The sequence below is a fragment of the Vicia villosa genome, linkage group LG5 (assembly GCF_029867415.1).
Source record: "Vicia villosa cultivar HV-30 ecotype Madison, WI linkage group LG5, Vvil1.0, whole genome shotgun sequence".
Classification (NCBI taxonomy): domain Eukaryota; kingdom Viridiplantae; phylum Streptophyta; class Magnoliopsida; order Fabales; family Fabaceae; genus Vicia; species Vicia villosa.
Genome location: NC_081184.1, coordinates 110,975,705 through 110,989,489, shown reverse-complemented (window position 1 = coordinate 110,989,489; position 13,785 = coordinate 110,975,705). Strand labels below are relative to the sequence as shown.

The window sequence follows — 13,785 nt, the reverse complement described above, 5'->3', positions numbered from 1 at the left end:
TCTCTTTTAAGTTTCATCACAAATTAATATCATGTTGTTCATCACTTTATTCAAACTATTGTCTTCCACCTTCACATCCTACTCCTCATCTCCATTAGACTGGTATGTAACAAGTCTAGACCGATGTTTAGTAGCTCTTGTTGATTTATTATCCCCGACAACATCACTAACAACTTTCCATGTCAAACACTCTTCTACCAAAACCAAATCATCTTCCCAAAGGATAATTATGTCATTGTTATTAAAAGAGAAATAGGGCAAGGCAAAGAGAACAAAGGTTGAAGTTGTGAAATAGAGAAGAATGCACAAGAGTTACCAAAGAAAAAAAGGTAAGACATAAGAGATATAAAATAGAAGGAGAGGAGAAATAGAGCAAAAGAGTTCAATACTAAATTACTAGCCTTTGAAGAGAAATAGAGCAAGGAGAAGGGATGAAGCAAAACAAAGAATCAAAAGCGAATAGCGTAGAAGCATGGGAGAAAGACAAAGAAAGATGAAAACAACAGCGAAAGCAATGGAGAACGATGGAACTAAAGAACCATAATGAGAAAGTTAAAAATGGAACAAAAGAAGCATAACACGTGAGGTAAAAATGAGTAATTAAAAGGGTGGAAAGACATATATATGTTTATAAAATTGTTCATTCATTCTCCATTATAAATAAATTTTAACATTTTAGATTCATTAAATACCTGTATCTATTTCATATATTAATCAAATACATTAATTATCGATAAATCTAAAAAAATTAAATTTTATTTAAAATAAGAAATGGAAGAAGTATTAAGGTTTTATAAGTTCGCCCCAATTAAAAGTAGGGTCATGCTAACATGTGCCCTTAGGGCACATGTTAAGAGTTAAATGTAAAAAAAAATTCTAAGAAATTGTGCATTATTTTCATAAAAAATTTATAATTAATGTGTTTATTACGTTTTCCAATATAAATATACTATATTTAGGTTTCTTAACATGTGCCATTGGGGCACATGTTAGCTTTATCCTTAAAAGTAGCAGTCATCAAACCGCGGACAATGCCATTGCATTGCATTGCAATTATGCCACTACAACGCTATTCACAGCCAAATAGATAAATCATTACCCAAACCACCTGTGTTTGTCCTTGAAAATGTCTCGTGTCTATCCAACTTTCACCAGCACATAGACCGTAACCTTTTATGCAATGTCCCCAAACCCGTTGGTTGTACCCTCAATCATGTAATAGAATATCATCTTATTACATGTTTCTACACCCTTGTATTCAACTTAGGTTTTCCATCAGCTAAAAAAGGAAGTTTTGCCAGAACATCTATAAAAAAGTTAATTGTTCTATAAAAAAGTTAAGAGTTAGCGAGTGCCTGTGCTGTGTGAACCATGTATAAGTAAGATGGTTGCTCCTACAAAGTCTAATAAGCTCTAACTTTCGTATAAATTATGAATGCGAGTTTCATATTCCGGGCTCTCCAACACAAACACTGTATCAGCAACATGAAATCATAACACACTGTATAAAAAGTAAAATAAAACAAACCATAATCCAGCTTCAACACAATCACGTTTCATGTCCATATTCTTTATAAAACTTTGGGATACTACTCTATTTGTATTACAACTAAACCCAACGAAATTGTTTATCTTACTGCGAGAAACATATCAATGTATTTCTATGGAGAAAAAAAAAAACCCATCCTTTAGGAGAAACAGAAACATATGCAGGCTACACATTCCCTTGTCCTTTATTTTTGTTTTGATTTGTCGGCAAATACTTCTGTATAACATATAGGGCAAGCCTGAAACAATAAAGCCAACATACAAAATAAAGAATATGTATTTCAGCAGATAGGAAAATCAGCATCACAAGCACTTAATGAGTTGATGGTAAATTGGTATTATCTTACCTTATTAATGCTAAGCCATTTGTTCCCACAAGTAGCATGATAAACATGTTTACATGGTAAAGTGATCCTCTTGTTGCCTCTTTTATATTCCATCTGGCAAATCACGCATCTAAACAAGAGGATAAGTCAGATCAGCACATAATAGCAAAGACAATGCAAGATCCAAGTAATTTCCCTTCCATAAATAAATAAAACAATGAATGAAAGGACTTGATTCTGATTCTAAAATGCACAGAGACGTATACCCGAGTTCATAGGCATAACACCCATCTAGATCATTTTGGATTCCAGATTATACTATATTTAAGATGATAAAAAAGACGAGACAAAATCATAAACATTATCTATTTGATGGCAATGCTACACATTTTTCTTTTCATTCACAGATTATGAAAGAGGATAAAATAGATTGTAGCTTGTAGGACTAAAATTGATGGTAAAATCAAGTTACAACAACAACCCCCAAGCTTTATCCCACAAGGTGAAGTTGGATACATGGATCAAGCAATGCCATAATGCTATATTCTTATCTCATATATGTATCCAAACAAGTAAAATTAACCAAGTATGCATTCTTAACTCACAAGAATTTAACTGCCTTTAGCAAAGAAAAAAGTCATTTTGTTGACAAAAATTGATCCAGAGAATGAAAATAGAACAGTTTGATAACAGTTAGCCAACCTATAACAATAAGTAGAGTTGACAAAGAACAAAAAGAAACAATGATTTTGAATACCAGACACGTGAATTATAAAATAAATCTAATAGGTAAATATGTAAGAAAAAAACCAATGCGGTAAAAACCCAAATATTACCTCTCATCCCGGGACTTCTTCCTCAAGAAGAACCCACACTTGAACTTTGAAACTGGAAGCAAGGCGATCTGTTCTTGGGTGAGACCACGGCTTTGAGTTCCAACAGCCTCACCTAATTCAAGTAATTCCTGCAATACATGATAATAGGATATTAATGTGTTGAAAAAAGGCAAAACAATCAACTCAAAAATAAGGAGTATTTACTTCTTTTTCCATTATTGCTATTGACAGAGATGTTCACATCACTAATATTTTGAGATCACACAACCACTACCACTCGCCACACATTTTAAGTCAAAAACAAATTTGCATCCATGAGACAGTTTACTAACATAAATGTTTGTTTAATAACTTTCCTTTTCTTGTGAACAAAGTAACAAACTGGTATTAAATTTAGAAGCAACCTTATGGATTTTATCAATTGTAATTAAAATAAGTAATGTAACACTATTAAGATCGTGAGGGCATATAATGAACTGTAAGAATTTTATAAAATGATTTAGCTATACAATAGTATCCAAGAGTAATTGTTTTCATTTAGAGTAACAAATACAAGTACAAGGAAGGAGAGTGAAGTATAAGGCAATGGAAGGCATAGAAAAATATCGGAGTTAGCAGAGTATAATCAAATAAACATGAGATTAGGTATTGAATATCGCTAGAAGATTAACTATAAAGAAATTAAATATAAAGTAGTTGTACTTTGAGGAAGTACTAAATGATGCCTAGAAAGAGGAGTTTAAGACTCTCAATCCAACCTCATAGGTCATGTTGTCGGGATCAATATTGTCTTGCCAAATGACCTGCAGAACATAGAAAAGTGGCTTAGATAATCATTTATTGTGTTTCTCAATGATGAATAGCTAAAGATAACTTTACAAACTTCTTAGATGTCCAGCATTAACCATTTCACAAAATACCTGAGAATCATTGGAATTACTATGATGTCTTCGAGGGCCTGCAAGAAAAGAGACAAAATTATTTAAATTGTGATCAAACATTTTATGTGTTCTGTTAAAAAAAAAAAATCATAAAATCTCAAACAAAGGCTCTGCATAGGAGCGTTTCGACTTTCAACAAATATCAATGAAGGCAATAAGAGAAACTACAATATTTTATCTTGAGAATAAAAAAGAATCATACAGCCTATTAAAGTGTGACAACTCATTCAACTGATTCTTCTCTTTCTTTGTCTCCCAGTGAACAAAGTATGGCAAGGATCAGCTAAATGATGGCAAACCATAAGTATACTAACATCAGCAAGTACACTTCTTTGTCAGGAACCATGAAGGTGAAATCTAAATACTTTGATGGATTAACAATTGCACCTAACTTCATTAACTGTTCTCAAACATTTTAATGCCCGCAGAAGAATCAAGAGACTTTATTACCAAAAGTGCAGCAGGGTTAGGCGAGCAGCAGGGTTAGGCGAGCAGCAATGCACTTTCAAGGAACTTAAGCATATCCACAAATTACATCTTCTCACCCAAATTTTAGTAAATTATAACTAACTATTTACAATGTGTGGGACATGCCATTTGTTGTTTTAATTGTTCTGAGCTAATTAAAGGCCCGATAATACTTTAAGAAAATTCTTTTCAGATGAAATTCAAGAACATACATTCAATAGAATTGTCTTGAACTTCAGTGTTCCTGTCATCGCCCCATTCTGTGCTGACTGCCAGACTTGGTTCACTGATCGTTGAGGAGTTTTCTGAAGGCCTCCTATACTCATCCACTAGTGGTTCATGCTGATTTATCTCATATCCATGATTGTAGCGATAGTATGAATTATTCTCAGGCTCTGATAATCCAAATTTGTAGAAGTTTGAATTTGAAGGGTACGGACTCTCCTGCACGTATAATTAAAATTTTATGTTTTTACTTAGTAACATATAAATTTTCTAGCATCCATCGACTAACATCAAAAGAATAACAACAAAAATTCCAGGTAAAATAATGAAGCATACACTAGTCTTTCCAACAGATCAACATTAAAAAATCAACAAAGTACCATCAAATTGAATCATTATACATATATGTGTGACAAATTTTGCAGGCACCTGAGCATGTGATGCACCGGAAAAAATGAAGTTAACATGTTCATAAGTGAGGCCTTCAAAATATTCAATAAAGCTTCCTGCTGTATTATAAGGATAGCTGATGTTATTGTAATGAACTTCCATGTGCGGGTTCCAACTCATTTTGAATCTTTTCTGCAAACAAGATGAACTAACAACTAAGTACAATAATCAATGCAAAAAGAAACGACGAACACAAAAAAAAAAATATATAATAATAACAATAATAAAAGCCTAAATATACAAAGATCAATACATATATCTATAAAAACTATTCTTCAATCTTCACAGATTCACAAGGTAGATTCATCAACAAAAATTAACTACTTCATCTGAATCTGGCGAAACCGTTCTTGCATTGCATCTGAATCTACAATTAATTTCATCATACAAAAATTCAAGCAACTCAATGAAAATTGAAAAACGTGTAATAGAAAGGAATCACATAAACTACGATCGATTCAGAAAAATCAGATAAACCAGATAAACTACTTCATCGGAAAATGCACGGATCAAAATCGGTGGTATGAGAAATATGATGAAGAATCATAGAGAGTGTGCGTGAGTGTGGATTTGAAATGTGAATTGGAATTGGAAGAACTAACCTAGTTAGAAGTTCATTGATTTTGGTGTGAAATGAGTGAAAATGGCGAAATGGATTTGCACTCTTGTTCGTTTTGTAAAAAAAAATCTCTCTCTTTCTCTTTCTCTCTCTGCTTTTAGGAACTTTGGTGAGGCTGGTTTCACCAACACGCCAAGTCTTTTGGATAGAGCATCATCACCTGCATCGCACTTTTTTTTTCCCAACTGTTGCGGATTTATTTTTCTTTTATTTGTTTTTACCCAAAAATAAACAGAGGGGAAAACTCTGATTGACAAGGTCAATGTTGGAGTTGATAGCTGGTGTTTATATGAATATAATAGATTTTCTCAATAATATTTTTTTTCACGAATTTATTATATTTTTATTATTTGTTAAAAAAATATTTTAAATTTACAAGTAGAATACTACATTATTCTTATAACATCCCATGATTTTATTATTTATCTATATATAATAAACGGTTGAGGAAAAATGAGATCCCAATATACGACTAAAAAAGAAAATTTCTTCACCCACCTCCTAACCTTCCTGTCCACCCCTGGTGAATTTACCACACTACCCCTTATTTCGGAAGTTCATTTTCGAAAAGGTACTTTTTTTTGAAAAAAGGTGTTTTCGGAAATGTATCTCTGAAAACGTGGTTTTTTTAATATAAAATATTGATTTCGGAGATGCATCTCCGAAATAAAGTTACTTTTTCAGAAAATGTGGTGTTTCGGAAGTTCATCTCCGAACGCACCCCCCCTTGAGGGAATTCGGAAATGAGCATCCGAATTTATGTTTGGACAGAATCAAAATGAAAAACAACAACGATTCGCTTTATTTAATCGGGTGAAGATTACAACGATAATATTACTGAAAATTAAAGTTACATATTGTTGAACACGGGTAGGTGGGGATGAGTCAACATTTTGATAACGTCGTCCGCCGATCTTTGAAGTTTCGCGTCCAACTCGATCGGGCCTTTCGAAGAAAATCGGTCAAACGTTGTCCACAAAACCGCTAAATCTTCGTCGTTCTTGATCTCAAAAGGTGTGAACTTAATGCCTCCCTCGTCGTTAAGCGATGGCGAGCGGTACTCGAGCTTGACAACCTTTCGATTCTCGGGATAGCGCAAAAGCGTGTTGAGCGACGGTATCAACTCCGCAAACGGCGTGTCGCGCGAGAAGCGAAATTGGAACGGCATCGGGTAGCCGGTTTCAAAGTAGACGAATGCTAGGTGGGGGTAGGTTTGTGTCATTTGTGTTTTGTGGTGTGAAGAGGATGAAGAAGAGTGTGTAGTATTTATAGACTTATTGGAGTATTGATGGCCCAACAAACCTTATTCTGCCTCAGGGGACATTTCGGAAATGAACTTCCGAAAATAGGAGGCAGACATGTATATTTCGGAAGTTCATTTCCGAATTATGCAGAAACAGACATAAATTTTACATTTTGTTGATTGCTTAGTGTGTTGTGTAAATTGAAGAAATGGAATTGACATTAAACATAAATTAGACAAAGATGACATAAAACATACTTATATTATATATGTATTGAATCGGTCCGATTTTACATGATAAACAACAATACATACAAAAAATGATCGTTACAAACAAAAACGATCCGGAACGAACAAAAATTCACCGAACCAATCAGTGGATCCTAAGTCCAAAATAGGCACGTCTTTCGACCGCTCTCTACTTTGCTCGTGCTCTTTGCTCATCATTTCTTCAAACTCCGCCATTCTCGAAACGAACGGATCCGGCCAAGTCTCCGCCTCATTTGAACGATGTGCCGTCCATTGACAAGAAGTAGCCGGTATAGGACAACCCGGTTTCAAAAACACTTGAACGAAGTGCCGCGATCGTAGATACCCGATGCATATGATGCGGCCCGACGCGTCCAACGGCGATCGACTATGAAGTGGAAAGAAAGTCTCACTTAGTCCAAACCTCGTCAAATCGACGCACACCATATCATATGCACTTGCTATTAGATGACCCATCTCGGGGAATGACATCCACTTCGAAACCGGAGCGATACCGGTAAGTGATGGAACAAGTGCATCATGAATTTTTGCAAACTTTTCTTGATTTTCATATAGTCGGCCGTAGATGTCTCGATACGAAGTCAACTCCGCAATGAGTTCCCGTCGGACTAAAGTGTGATTATTTTCCCCTTTACCGAGCAAACCCGCAACGGCCCGATATCCACAATTGTCGTCGCCTCCAACATCAACGATGTTATCGATATATTTGTGCATAAAAAGTGGCATCTCATCAATGTAGACAATTGGTGATTTTTTGATCGGCGGGTACGAGGTGGCTTCGAAATACGGGCTCCTTTGTTACCACTACACTTAGACTTCGGTGTCTCATGAATTTCCGGGAACGATGCATCAACATGTTCAAAGTAGGAAGGAGATCGTTTTGTTGGCGTGTCATCTTGTGTAATTTTGGACTTTTTCGGTGCACCTTTCGTTTTAACCGGTTGAGATGGCGGTTTCAAATCGGTGGTCTCCGGAAATGCGATCTTTCGCAATTGTTCTTTTATGTGCATTTTTGTTGTGTCGTCCGCTTTAGCAAACTTCTCCATTATCACTTCCAACTCGTCGGAGATGGTGATTTTGGAGTCATTTTCTTTCGGCGGGTCAAAATCATCAAAACGAAGTTTCTTCCAATGGTCGGCTACCTCATCCATGCGTATGGGTGAATTCAAATTTTTCTTTTTTGCAAGTATACAAGCACACGGAAGGCCGTATGTAGTTCTAATGGTGCACCCACATAATGAACTATCCGTCCCCGTGGTCTCCGACCGCTTAGCTTCATGAAACAAAAAATTCAAACCCGTTCGAGATATGTTGTAAATCAATTGGGAGAATAGAATTTGGCCCTTATACCGGTGTTCCATAACCGTCTTGCTCCGACCGAACGATGTTTGAATTTCATTGTGTTGATTTTCAAGCATTTGGTTCACGGTGTCCCATCCGCGACACAAATCTCCCTTGCTATCACCCAACCACCTCTTGAAGACCGCATGTGCGGATTCAACTCGGTTAGTCGTGGTGCAACCAAGATGTCTAACCCGATTTGTCTAAGCGCACACGACTTTTTCTCTAACTTTGTCAAGAATGGTGGATTCGACGTAATGACAAAAAGTCTTAATGGAACCACACAAAGACCTAAAGTGTACCAATTTCTCGGTATAATCCTCTTCGGAGTATGCATCCAAAATTCCCCTCCATGTCGCCATTATCCTATCAACCACAACACCGGCTTTGACAACTTTACCATTTTCATCCGGCCTATCTTTTGTCCCAACCGCGGGTTTCAACTTGCTTCTCACGTTGCAAGTTATGTGATACCGGCAAAGTAAAGCGGTAGATGTCGGGAAGACGGTATCGACCGCATTCATCAAAGCATTGTCTCGATCGGTGACAATGACGTTTGGCATAACCTCTTGATCAACTAACAAAGACTTGCAAATTCCCAAGGCCCACGTAAAGTTGTCTTCTTTTTCACACTCCAAAAAACCAAACCCCACCGAATAAGTCTTGTCCGTCGAGGTCACACCGACGATCTCTAGAAGAGGAAGCCTATATTTGTTTGTCTTGTACGTCGAATCCATGACTAGAGCGGTTGGAAATGTGTTAAATAATTTGATACTTTCGGGATGAGTCCAAAAAATATCACGCACCGTAACTTTATCCTCGGAGGTTCGGAAGCTTGAAACATATTTGTTATCGTCTAGTAGTTTCAAAAGTTGTTGCATTTCCGACCGAGGGCCCATATTCAATACTTTGAGATTGTGCCGTTCATTGTAAACTTGCTTGATATTTGAAACGCTATCCGGATTCTTACGCTTCAAATCGGCAAGTATGTTGTGAGGCGCCACTTTGACTATCGTTAGGTCCGATATCACATTCCTCTCTTCGCGGGACAAACGACACGCCATTGGATGCCCGTGTAACTTGACATCCAAGGCATGATTATGAATTCCACAAATTACGGTTAACCGCCACAAATCATCAACCCTCCGAGTAGCACGCAACTTAAACGGACACCCGCACTTTCTCGATCCCGTGTCCTCGTGTTTTAGCACCCGGTTTGATTGTACATAACTACCACCCCGTTCGCAATTCAAAACAACGAAAGCTTTCCGCCTACTATTTCCGTTGTCCGACCTTAAAATAACAATTCCAAATCCATGTTTGTGAGCTTCCTTCCGAACCCAATCAATCAATTGTTCGCGACTACCGAAGCTCCGATCATTTGTAAAATGTTGCCGAACATCGACCGCATCGATCATAGGAGTAACGTCAATAACCGGATCGTTATTAACGTTGACAATTTCCGGAACTATGCCTCCATCGTCTTGCACAATGTTGTCCGGATGCACCATACCTAACAAATGAATAAATTAGCAAAATTGGCCAAAACTGTTTTTTTTTTTAAACTGCCAGGGCATATTTCGGAAGTTCATTTCCGAAATTTATTAGGTAATATATTTCGGAAATGAACTTCCGAACCATATCAGTTTTCAGCATAAAATTTATCAATCAATGTAGTGAAATAGGGGATGAAATGAGTGATGTTTACCTGAAATTGATGCTTTATATGCTCCCTTTAACGTGATCAACGGTTTGAAACTTGATTTTAGGGCGAAAAATGGATGGAGATTGATTGGGTTTTAGAGAGGGGTTTGAGAAGTTTTGGAGAAAAATGATGAAATAGTGAAGGAGGGAAATTTGTATATGCAGCAACAGTTTCGGAAATGAACTTCCGAAAATTTGCACGGATTTTGAATTTTTTTTTACTTCGGAAATGCACTTCCGAATTGTGGAAATTTTTTTAAAAAAAAGCGCTTCGGAAGTTCATTTCCGAAGCAGGGGTATTTTGGGATTTTCGCTGGGGGTGACCCCCATAGGGAGGTGGCTAAAGAAATTTTCCTAAAAAATAATTTGGATTAGATATAAGAAGTAACTAAACGGAAACTCATCAACAAATAAAGACAACAAAGTACAAGTAGTAGTAAGAGAACCACTAGCAAGAGTATCTATCACCATTCTACCATTTATATTAGATAATTTCAATTCCAACTTAATAGCACATTCAAGCGATATAAACGAATGAGTAGCACCAATATCAATAATAGCAATTAGCTCAACATTATTAATAAAACAAGTACCTCGAATCAAGTTGTCCTTCTTGGAATCCTCTGATCCACTCAAAGCACACACCATACCATTAGTCTGAGCAGTAGTTTCTTTCTATGCCTTTTGACACTGGGTACTGATATGACCCTGTTCACCACAGTTGAAGCAAGTCGAACCATCATTCTTGCATTCAGAAGCACGATGACCTGTCTTACCACATTTATAACATCTCACTTTGTTCTCACATTCATTGGAGCGGTGACCTGACTCACCACACCTATAATGCCTAACCGAAGCGAGAGCTCCTCCTCCACTTGGCTTCTTCTCATCAGAAACTTTCTGCTTCCTTTTACCAGTTGGGTTAGCATAAGGCTTTCCACGGTCCTAATTCTTCCCCTTCTTCTCGCTCAGACTCTTATAGTAAGCCGAATGAGCTTTGTTGTCCTCTTCAAAAATCCTACAATTGTTCACCAACTCATGAAACTTAACGCACATGGAAAATTCAGTAGTTTCAACACTGTAGTGCGGGTAATACTTTGTCAGTTCTATGAACTTGGCAGCATACTCAGCAACAGTTGAGTTCCCTTATTTCAGCTCAAGGAACTTAATCTCTTTCTTACCCTGAACATCCTCTAGAAAATACTTCCTCAGGAACTCCCTATTGAAAAAAACCCAAGTGATGACTTCACCTGCAGCCTCCAATCTCTGGCGAATGCTAAGCCACCAGTCCTTAGCTTCCTTAGCTAACATATGAGTACCATACCATACCTTCTGCTTCGCAGAGCAATCCAACAACTGGAAAATCCTGTCAATCTCTTTGAGCCAAGCATGTGCACCATCAGGATCATGTCTGTCCTTGGAGGTAGGCGGGTTCTCCCTCTGAAACGTGTTCAAGTTACAGTTTGCCTCATTCCTCGCAGCGTTAAGTTGATTCTGCATAGTCTGAGCCATAGCCTTCAAGGCAGCAGCAATTGCAGCATCATTTCTTCCATCCATAATTCTGCTTACACCACAACCAAGCAATAAGGTTAGAATGGAATTAACAATACTCGACTGTCACACAATTAGACTCGATAACCTGACCGGACGGACCGACCTGCTCTGATATCACTAATGAAACACCTTCTTAAACCCCATGATTTTTCACGAATAATTTAAATAAATTAAAGAAACATAAAACAATTCCAAGGATGTCACATCTTCATAAAACATCATATAATCAATAAGCATGCTCCGTAACACGGGTTGCAACATACACGTAACATAATAGCATCTTAGTATCACAACTAAGTCATTTAAAATTTCGCAGCGGAATTATAAGTCGTAAACATATTCATAAAATAAACTCAATACCATGAAAGGTAGCTCGACATCAAAACATCATCACATTATATTTCTATAACATCATAATCCAAAACAAAACATATACTCATGAAAGTAATGCAAAATCTCCAAAATAACACAACGTATAACGGAGGTGTATGTATATGGTAATCTGATTTGGAAGTTGAAGTGAAAGGGATCACTCTTTGTCTATAAGTAGGTTATGGTTGCTAATATGCTATTAGTCATTCAGGAAAAAATCTTCTCCCCGAAGCCTAATTGGTGGTGGTGAGGTATCTCAAAGGACGATATTAATTTTGTCGCCTTATATTACTCTAGTCTCCTTGAGCCCGACATGTCTAGTACCCCTCTAGTCATTCTATAGAACCAAGTTCTTCCTCTTATCCGGGTAGCTAGGGGCCATATAAAGAGGTTGTTTTCTCTTCCAACTTCATCAAAAAATGGTCCCTACTAGAGATAATTTATTCAAGCGTAGAGTGTTTGTGGACCATGAGGGTGTTTCATGTCCAATATGTTAGGGGGAAGATTCAGTTACCCATCTATTTCTGACATGCGGTATGAAAGTGTCTGTTTGGTATGTTATCTTTAGGTGGTTGAGGTGGTGCTTTATTCTACCAAGGGATCTTAGTTCTATTTTTTTAATCCTCAGTTCGTTGGGAGATAGGCCTAAGGTGAGAGGTGGTTTGGTTATGACATGTCATACGATTTTTTGGTCGATTTGGAAATTCTAAAATGATTTTGTTTTTTCAAGTTCTTCTACCAGCGTGAAGGATGTGAAAGATAAGAGCATTTTCTTTGTTTGAAAATGATATCTTAATAGGCATGAGAAAAACTCTTGTATTTTTTTTGGTGTCTTGAGAACCTTATTCTTTATATAAGTCAATAAAAGAGTGATTAACTCTAACCATAAACCCTTCTTTCCACGATTAATCGCATGATTTTAATAATTTAACTCAATATATATCACAGTTCAATTCATCCTTAATCTATTCACAGAATCATCACATATCATTATTGATCATTAAATAATCATCTCGGATCATCATTGGTTCATCATGTTCAAAAATTCAATCGAACCAAAATCAAATTCCAAATAACCTACAAGTATCTACCGCTTAAATCAATTATAATAACGACAATTTCACACCCCTTACCTTATATTGATCGCTTGATTCTGGTTCCTCTTTGTGTTCCTCAAAGCCCTAGCTCTGCCTCACACTCTTCTCTCAGCTACTCCTCAATTCCACGTACAACCAAAAAAATATGTTTCCCTAAAACCCTAACTTCTTTATTTAAAAGGTTCCTTATTATGGTTTTCCAAATCCACCCTCACTTATTCAATGACCGATATGCCCTTACTACCTCTAACTCCAATATTGCTCTATTTTCTATAATTAATTAATTCTAACTTAGTCATTATAATTATTCTAAATTGTCCCATAATTCTCAAAACACCTCTAAACATTCCATAAATCATAATTTCTCACCAAAATCATCAAAATCACGTATCATCACAAAACTCCATAATTTAATTAATTAAATAAATACTTTAATTAATTTGGGGCGTTACAGGGAGCACCAATTTCTCCAAGATCACAAGAGAGGAAGACGCCACATCTCTACCTAAAACCTTAGGTGTTATAGATGGGTAATGTGGGACTTTAACCACTCACACTTGCACACACTTGCAGCTAACATTCTTCCCAACAAGTGTGAGTCCTTACTACCTATAACAGGATCCAACATCGGATCCAACCCCCGCGCTCCCACCATGCCGAACCACGGCTCTAATACCACTATTGGGGAGTCCAGGAGAGTCGAGGCATCAATGGGACAAATACTCCATGACCACAAGAGAGGGAGACGCCACATATCAACCCAAAACCTTAAGGAGATAGGTGAATGAGTC

General features: G+C 36.9%; 2 protein-coding genes across 2 annotated transcripts; both read right to left on the bottom strand.

Annotated features, from left to right (window-relative positions):
* Nucleotides 1-1,475: 1,475 nt before the first annotated feature.
* On the bottom strand, nucleotides 1,476-5,656 carry LOC131602003 (E3 ubiquitin-protein ligase BIG BROTHER-like). Its single transcript, XM_058873946.1, has 8 exons — nucleotides 5,397-5,656; nucleotides 4,774-4,926; nucleotides 4,332-4,563; nucleotides 3,631-3,668; nucleotides 3,469-3,513; nucleotides 2,711-2,838; nucleotides 1,896-2,004; nucleotides 1,476-1,787 (listed from the first exon to the last, which is right to left on the bottom strand). The coding sequence occupies exons 2-8, from the start codon at nucleotides 4,912-4,914 to the stop codon at nucleotides 1,734-1,736; spliced, it is 747 nt and encodes a 248-aa protein (XP_058729929.1). The 5' UTR covers nucleotides 4,915-4,926; nucleotides 5,397-5,656; the 3' UTR covers nucleotides 1,476-1,733.
* Nucleotides 5,657-11,117: 5,461 nt separating this feature from the next.
* LOC131605162 (uncharacterized) lies at nucleotides 11,118-11,528 on the bottom strand. Its single transcript, XM_058877553.1, has one exon. The coding sequence runs from the start codon at nucleotides 11,526-11,528 to the stop codon at nucleotides 11,118-11,120; it is 411 nt and encodes a 136-aa protein (XP_058733536.1).
* Between the last annotated feature and the right edge of the window lie 2,257 nt (nucleotides 11,529-13,785).

Bases quoted from the DNA above. Each gene is read 5' to 3' on its own strand.
- LOC131605162 (XM_058877553.1), bottom strand. From the start codon at position 11,528: ATGGATGGAAGAAATGATGCTGCAATTGCTGCTGCCTTGAAGGCTATG.
- LOC131602003 (XM_058873946.1), bottom strand. From the start codon at position 4,914: ATGAGTTGGAACCCGCACATGGAAGTTCATTACAATAACATCAGCTAT. The intron at 2,839-3,468 runs GTTGGATTGAGA...CATGTATTGCAG, and splicing joins CCGACAACATGACCTATGAG to GAATTACTTGAATTAGGTGA. The intron at 2,005-2,710 runs GTAATATTTGGG...CCTCTTGTTTAG, and splicing joins AAGAAGTCCCGGGATGAGAG to ATGCGTGATTTGCCAGATGG.